Raw genomic sequence first — 8,848 nt, forward strand, 5'->3', positions numbered from 1 at the left:
AAAGCCTTTAATACCTTCAGGTATTAAACTGTCTTTGTGCCACCTCATGTTTTTAAACTGACTTAAAGAGTTTGTTTAAAACTGCAAAGCATACTTCAGCAGGACTTAGCTGCTGAAATCTTCAGAGACCAGCAGTCCCAGAACAATTTACTCAGTCACCCTGGGGAATCTTGCTTCCAAGCAAGCTGGGGCCAATTACAATGTAGTTTTGAATGACGTAATAGGTGGTTCCACAGATACTGAACTGCTAAAATGTGTCCCTCCTTTATGCCGACCGAAACTGGACTCAAGGAAAACACAGTTCATAGAAAAGAAGGGTAATATAACAGATGCCTTGCAGGTACAGATGCGTTGTAAATGGTTGCTGTATGCATATCTCAGTTGCCTTAGAAAATGTATCAACATGTTAAGAAGCAATGTTTAAATCTCTAAAATGAGGGCTGAAGTACTTACCCACATAATTTAATAAGTTCACATAAAGGCTTGGTGAAAGCTTCTTGTTCATTCATTTTTTCTGCACACAAGTTAAGAATTTCCATTATTTGTGCTAAATCCTTAAGGGGCTTTTAATTTAAAGTAAAGGAAATCAGGTTGTTTGTACTGCTATGAATCAGAAGAAAAAGCTGAACACTATATTTGTCATACTTCAGAAACACAACCGAGAAAAAGCAAGGCCAATACTTTCAAAGTCAGATGTGTAAAATAAAGCATACGAGCCAACACTTAGGCTTTTCAAAGCAGCCTTACTTCTACAACTCTTGCAAAACTGATTTTGCTTTCTTATCAGCTGAAGTCACTGGAAGTTCAGTACTGAATATTTAAAAATACAGGATGAAAAGTTTTTACATCACAGTGTCAGATTTACCTATCTAAATTCTGAGACATCCTTGAGGTATTTAAATTCTTTCCTCCTCTAGTCCCAGGTGACTGACTAAGGTTTGACAATCTGGACCCAAACACATACTGAGATATCAAATTTAAGGTAGAGGTAGAGGCACAAGATCAAAACTGAACAGATCACTGAGGCCAAGAACTTACTACCAATCCACTGACTCACGGAAACTGCCTCAAGACACAACTTGATTGTGAAGTAATGTGATAGTTTAAATCTCTGTGGCAATTAGCTGAATTGTATGAAATTAATTGCAGTTTTCCACATGCCCATGCCCTCTCTAGTACTTCTGATTACTGGAAGACATTCAATTTGTACTGTAAATATGAAAAAAGTTTCAGATAAAGTAGCCTGACTTTAATTTAAAAGTTTCCTTCACTGGAAGTCATTGCTATTTTATCTGCTGCTTCTTAAGTAAGTGACAATTATTATGCATGTCTGGGCTGAGTTGAAAGTACACTAATTACATTTTGAGCACTTTCAACCACTGTAAAGGTGAGATCCCTCTACTGAATTTTGTAGCAAATGAATCTAGCATACAATAATCTTGCTAACCTGCCAGCTTTGGCTATGTGTACACAAGAAGGACAATGATGAGAATGCGTGTGTTCTCCATGTGAAAGCACAGCACACGATAAAATGCGTTGCTGGAAAGTCAGAGTATTAACATACATAAAACACCATGAATTCAGAGTGCTACAATGCCAAAAAGGATACAAGCCCATTTTCAAAATGCTTGGCTACCTTCTTGAGACTTTTCAGCTGCTCTTTTTCCAAATCTTTCTTAAGTAAAAGAATGGAAAACAGGTTTTAATTGCAGTTTGCCTTAGCAGGTTAAATGATTATGTTTATCCCCTTTTAAGTTTAAATGAAAGTGGAAACCAGATTAAAAAAATCACAAGACACAAGGAAATCCTGAAAGTGCTTTGCAGCAGGATTAGCTCCTTGATCAAGCCTCATTTCTAAATACAGAGTCTACGCTCTTGTAAATGAAGAAACTTTTGAAAACCCTATCTTCAGCTCAAATGTGTGGGCTCTTTCTCTTAAATTCTTTGGGATTCTGTGAGAGACACCTAATAAAACCAAAGCTCTGTCACACATGACGCTGATGTGTAAAAATGTAGATTCAAGTGGCTTAGAGTAGAGCTCTGCCACCGCTAGGAAACAGTCTGCAAATTCAAAGTTGAAAACAACTGAAGCAAGGATATGTCAGGGTGGGTCAGTGATACACAGCATTCATTCCAGCTCTTCTGAGCACCTCCATGCTGGGCAAGAGCACTGCACGTTGATGCAGGCCAGAAAGTTGTTTCAGGAATGTACAAACCCAGAATCCTAAAGGCATTTTATCATATACTCTCTAGAGAAGCAGTAAACAACATCATCCAGCACATTTTTCTCCAGTCTCTCAGTTTATACCACCAGCTCTGCCTAAAGGGGGGAGGGAGGGGAGACACAAATGACTTCTCTGTGGACATTAACTTAAAATGTGGTATGTTTAATCAAGTTCTTGTTTTTAGAGTATAAATTATTAGGTTTTTAGATCAAAAGTAACTGACAGCTTAATGAATTTAGTCTGCCAAATCTTCATGTAGTCTGTGGAAGTCCATGAGATGCTAATCTGTGTGCCTAGGTACTCAACACTGAACTTTGTGTATCTCTCCTTCCTTTAAAATCATCTCCCTGGAGATACATCGGCAGTTAACTTGGGCAATTACATAAATTCCTGACATACTTTCAGTGCCTGTACTCTGCATGCATTTCTGTTTCTCAGCTGTAGGTTTCAGCACTCTAAAACTCCCAGATAAGCTACGAATTTTGCCTGTTTGAGGCCCGACTGTATTATATATGTATATATGTATATATAGATAATCTTTTATATATATATATATATATAAACATCACTGATACCATTCTTTATTACAATGACCATCTTTAGAAGAAGTGTTCAAATACCAGAGCTTCAGTCTCTGTGGCTTCAGTCACATCTGACTGGAGTCAGTCACATCTGGCTACAGTGCCACCTGCTTTATTTAGGGTGGGTACTAAAGTAATGTATGAAACATTTTTCTAAGCCCCCTTACTACCTGTGTAACTGAAATAATGAAGTATTAGGCTTACTTACTGAGTTTGAATCTTCAAGTAGTTTAATGACGCGATTCAAATCCACTGATCTTAGCTGTGTATCCTGGAAAAGTCACACTTTTTACCTTTATATTTTTAATATGCTGTGCTTTAAAAGTGCTTAAAACTTAAAATGTAAGAGTGCCGCTCTGAACCAACATGAATCTACCTACGGACGGCTAAATCCAGGCTGTGTGTGGAGCACAACCCGGGGCTTGTTCTCAGCCCGACGTAGCGGCCAAACCAAATCAAACCAAGCCAAGCCAGGCCGTAACAGCGCCTCCCGGCCGCGGTGACAGCAACCGGCGGAGCTGAGGGTGACTCCCGGCCGCGGGGGAGCTCACCTGGGTGGCGCCGAGGTCCGCGCTGGCGTCCAAGGCGTTCCTGCGTCGCTCCCCGCCGCCACGAGAGGGGCCAAGAGCCGGCGACAGCGCCGGGGAGCGGCCGGGGGAACGGGCGGGGGAGCGGGATGGGGAGAGGGAGGGCGCCCGTGATGAGGGGGGCTCGGTCACGGCTAGGGTGGCCATGGTGCCGATCTCACGCTGCCACCCGACCGCCTGCCGCGGCCGCAGCAGCAGAGCGGCCTCACGCCGTTGCCATGGGAGCGGGGCGGTGCCACCTCCCTGCAGCTGAGCCCAGGCCCGCTGCGGCCTTGCGGGTGCCCGGCGCCGCGGAGCTGCCTGGCTGCTGTGGGCCGCGAGCCTCCCGCTTCCCCCCGGCCTGCAGGCCCCAGTCCTGCCCTTTCTGCCCTCATCCCGGTGCTCCATCTCTGCGCCTCGGCAGGACACCCATCTGTTGTTACACCCTCCTCCACGCTACCAGCAATGCCATTTTGTGGCTTGTTATATAGTGCTTGCTCAGCGAGAAAATTATTTCCCAGTCCTGTGCAGAGCAGAGGCTGGGCTTTTCCCGCTTAATGAGAAGCTGTTAAGAGACAGGCTGGCTGATCCGTAACTTCTGATCATGAATAAACGCACAGTGAGAGACCACCATAACAAACACTGGTGCAGATGGGATACTTCTGTCTCAGGTGGCCTCTGGGGAACAAGGGGAGAGGAATCTTTTCCCTGCATAGACCGATACAAAACAGATGACTAATGCCTGGAAAGTAATAAAGGCAGGGACAGAAGCATCAGGGGATTTGGATATATTTTACTGGCTCACAGTTTTCACCTCTAGGTTTGCTACTGCATCTCTCAGCTAAAAGCACGGCTGCTCTTGTGAGGATACATGTACACCTGATGGTCACATTCTGAAATACCATCTCCAGGGAGCATGGCTGAGCCCATCAACACCAGACTGGCTGGGGCCACCAGGCCCTGTGCTGGGTTAATGCCCAAAGGAGAGCTGGTTATCCAGATGTGGCTGCAGCAAAAGGGGACACCTCACCATGTGCTTACTTCAGCTATGCCTCGGACAAGTTACACATATACAGCTTTGGATATTCACAAATCCCACGTCTTTGACTGATATCAACCCCAGTTTTCATTAACAAATAGTTAAGTCCTGTGATTCCAAAGAAACATTTAAATACACAAATAAATTTATTAAATCCTTAAGACAGCTTTTATGGGAAAAAGAAGTAACTGGTAACAGAAACAAGAAAGAAACCTTTATGGCTCCAACTATAACCAACACAGTTTTTATTTTCATTCCTCCCAGCTTGAATGCTACACCTCCCCATACTTCATATATGCCTTCTTCAGAAATAAGATGCGTATCATGTTTAGTACTCACATACACTATACAGTTCTCCTTCCATCACAGGGAAAATATACAAGAGCACACGTACCCATCCATGCTCTACATTTTGTACAAGTTCATCCTGTATACAACTCCAGAATGGCAGCAAAAATATAGCCTAGCATAGAATGGGACTCTAGTTTGGAAAATGCAGCGACCACTTTGACAGCCATAACACGTTGAGTTGCATTGGTAGGAACGCAGGTCACAAAATGGCAGGGCATACAGGACCATGACATTACAGTGCATTCACCTAATGTGCCAATGCTGCTGCCAGTCTGGTGTTTGATGCTTTTCATCCATCCAAGCAGACACATCTCTCCATTCTACTAAGCATTTTACTAGCCCTTCCACATTCTAATTAAACATTTGTTTCTGTGAACATTCTCAGTGGCTGTCTTGTATCTGGGCCTACACTGAATGGAACAAGTTTTCCTATTAGGCTTTTGATATGAATTGTAATGACAGTGCTTACAGGTCTGCAAGCATCACTGAACAAACTGGACTGTGGTCTTTTTTGCTTTGTGCACAGATACTTACTGAAGTTGTATATATTAAAAAAACAAAACAAAATCCAAATGCTAGAATTTTCTTTTATTGTGGTTTAAGTGGTTTTAAGTGCTGTTGCTTGTGTTTTGAATGACAAATGTATAGAGAACATAGCTAAATTGGGCAATTTAGTCTGTAAATTATAAGCTTAGGTCACATGACATCTGTTGGCTGACTGTTCCAAAGATCATATTGCAAAGCTCCATTTGCTCACTGTGCACCTTCTTCATATATGAAACTTTTAAAACTGGGATGAAAGCTACACTGTGCAAATTTGACTACAGGGATTCTGTTGCCCTTGGCAAATGGCAAATATCCAACCCCAAAAACCTGCAATCTACTGTGAAAATATTTACTTAACAGTTTTCTACCCCAAACAGACTTCTATTGTATTTTTATTGCATCTACCTCTTCTGTTGGTAACAAATAACATTCAGGACATCAAGGCTATAGTACCTTACTTCTGAGGGTATTAATTCACAAATACTAAATGCTAAGTCTCAGAAATGCTAAGGGAAGTATTTAAAAAGTAGACAATGTAGAGAGAACTTCTGTTTTGACTGAGGACTAACTCTTTTGGTGTGAAGAGGCATTTCAGCAAACTCTATTCCTGAGGTAAGGATAAAATTTCACAAAACTACAGGACTGTGTGTGTAGGACACAGCTGTACATTAGAAGAAGGTTCCATATCTAAGTCTGCCATTAATCTCCTGTTGACTTTACTGAGTGAATTATTTCCTCTACTATCTTACAAGTTAGGTTGCATGCTTTTGAAGGACTATTATTCAGTAGAGGATACATCTTCCATGTGCTGCAGTGGGGGTCTTCAGCCCTAGTCAAGTGATATCCTTTCCTTGGCTGTATGAACCTGTAACTTTCCAAAGTCATCTACACCGTCTAATAATATGACACTGAGCTCTTTATAGTACAGAAACCAGAGTCTTTCTAAGAATCCATCTGTTGACTCCTTGTCTTCTTTTTATTCTCATCTCTTTTTCTGGTCAGTAGGAAGGGGAAGAAGAAGGGGGGGGGGGGGGCATGGGAACAGCAGAATGCAGAACTATCCTGGCAGACCTCTTGTGTTTAACATCCACAGAAAAAAAAAGAAAAGAACTGTGAAGTGGCTGGCAGTAGACTCAACCTCAAACCTATAAAGTTAACACAGTTTCCAACATCTGGATTTACCTGCCTATACTTGGATTTACCTGCCTATACTATTAACAGGTCACTGAGTGGTATGGATTTGAGGGGGGCCTTTCATACTGATCTTTATTAATGTGAGGAAATGCAGTAAGTCACAGTAGAACAGTTTTATACAGTACAAGGTACAGCTGGACAAAGGTGTAAGTCTGGGGCTCCAGCTGCTAGCACAGCATCAACACTCAGTAAAACAAGCACTGTGATACACAGAAAATGGGTGAGATTAAAAAAAAAAAAAAAAAAAAAAGGAAGAAAAGGCAGATTTCAAGGACCAAAACATCACTGTTATGTCAGGCATGACACTAACAGCTAGCATATATTCTGAATTTTAAAAGTACCTAAATTCCATCTGGGGATCTGGGAAGGCTTTGTAACTTAATGTGAAAGCAATGTCAATCCTGCCAGCTTCACTGACTCATGCATCTTGACTTGTCTGAACTCAGAACAGTTTATGCTGCTGACCTTTAGTTAAGCAGGATTTTACCTCTCATGTACTGTTTTCCTCTTTCTTATGTTGGCATAAGCCTCTCTGGAAAAAAGTGACACCCCCAAATGAAGGATTGCCAAGTGGTTCACCTGTTTTTCTCATTTAAACAGTAGTGCTTTCTCACATATTCAACCAAACAGGAAAAGTATCTCCACCTGACCAACTTACTTGTGCCTAGCAGCCTCAATTTTGCCAGACTTTTTGTTTGTTGAATGAGTGGGCTGAATATATTCTGACAGTAGTGTAGTGTTTACTCTCTGTTCTAAAATCATGGAGAATACCTCACAGTAGGATATGGGATATGGCTTTCCAGGGTGTCCGTGTGAAATATCTGTTATCCAGTCATTGCAAAAGAAACAAATTGCCCTTTAGATTTTTTTTAACGAACTCACATTCAAGTTCTACCTCTCAAAGAAAATGTTGATCACAGCACACATGTATTATAAAGAAATGCAAGGTAAAATTTATTATGCATAAGCACAGAAGAAAAAGCCAAATACCTGACACTGATTTTTTATTGATTTTTGTGTAAAACACATTCTATGGAAAAATAGATAAGAGCATCACTAATAATTTATAATAGCCCTGTTCAGAGACAGCACAAATTGCCAAACACAACTACAAAGAGAATATTGCACATGGGAGACATCCTATGCTCACTGCAAGACATTGCCAGCAAGGCATCAGAAACAATATATAATTATAGAGATCATTGCTCAAGTCAGTTCGATGTGCCACTTATTTCAAAGGCTGTAATCTAATTAATTCAAGCAGTATCATATAATGATACAATATCGGTACTGCAACATTAATCATTACATTGATAGAACAGGATGAACAACCAAGAAATCAAAAACTTGTGTATTAGGAGATGCACTGTCTGAAAGGAACTATGCATACACATCCACTACCACTGAATATATGAAAATACTATACTGAAAAACTCTATCTAATCTTTATGCACCTGATACATTTAACTTTCAGAGGAAACCTTCAAAGAGGAAAGCTGTTTCCTAACTATATTCATAACTGTGAAATTTTATAGCCACTTGGGAACTCGGTGGCTCATATTAAGAATTTCCCTTAGTGCTAGTTGGGCAGCATGTATAGCTAGTAACATATAGACACAAACAGACAGACACGGTATTTTATAGGTAAGTAATGCCAAATAAAAATACAAATGTACTTGCTCATGTTAGCACATCATATAATGCACAATGTTGGAACAGAAAGTTAAATGTGGCACCAATTCACAGTAATCATTACCACAAGCTAGACAGGCAAAGAACTTGCAAAACAATTACAAAATAATTAATATCTAAATAATTCAAGAACATGGGTACTTAATTAACTTGTATATACTTGCCACAGTTAATAAAATTTCAAGATAAAATTAAATACACATATGGAACCTGTAATAGAACTGTATCTTAGACAATGTTAAGAAAGAATACCTTAATATCCATAGAAAAAATAACCTGTTGCTAAATACATACAGATCTCAATTTTCTAAGATGATGTATAGTTCTGTATTACATATTAAGCACTATTTTTTTTTTACTGAACCGTAATGAAAAGAAATTAAGCTTATTTCATTATTCATTTTTCATTAGGCAGTAAGCAATTTATATAAAGCTACACAAAAATAGCAGGCGGTTCCTCAAAATATGTATTTATTCTCTTAAGTAACTAAGAAGACATGTAAATTAATTTAGTTGTTTATATTCAGGCAATCGAAAATTTAAGCCTCAGGTCTTTTTCCAATGACAAGTCTGAATGTGAGTCTTCTATAGAAATGAATAAAGATTCCTTATGTGACTAAACATATGCATGATATGATACATAATGTGTAATAA

The 8,848-nt window shown here is 40.1% G+C and overlaps 1 protein-coding gene across 1 annotated transcript in view; it reads right to left on the reverse strand.

Moving 5' to 3' along the window:
* CFAP69 (cilia and flagella associated protein 69) overlaps window positions 1-3,622 on the reverse strand; it is a 33,590-nt gene extending 29,968 nt beyond the window's left edge. The window contains exons 1-4 of the mRNA XM_062604971.1: window positions 3,358-3,622; window positions 3,015-3,077; window positions 1,610-1,675; window positions 454-563 (exon numbers count right to left, since the gene is read on the reverse strand). Of these exons, the coding sequence (XP_062460955.1) occupies window positions 454-563; window positions 1,610-1,675; window positions 3,015-3,077; window positions 3,358-3,540 (422 nt within the window). The 5' untranslated portion in view covers window positions 3,541-3,622. The remainder of the gene's footprint in view (window positions 1-453; window positions 564-1,609; window positions 1,676-3,014; window positions 3,078-3,357) is intronic.
* Between the last annotated feature and the right edge of the window lie 5,226 nt (window positions 3,623-8,848).

Source organism: Pezoporus occidentalis, unplaced genomic scaffold (assembly GCF_034315485.1).
Source record: "Pezoporus occidentalis ecotype Australia unplaced genomic scaffold, CSIRO_AGI_Poc_V1 ctg9, whole genome shotgun sequence".
Classification (NCBI taxonomy): domain Eukaryota; kingdom Metazoa; phylum Chordata; class Aves; order Psittaciformes; family Psittacidae; genus Pezoporus; species Pezoporus occidentalis.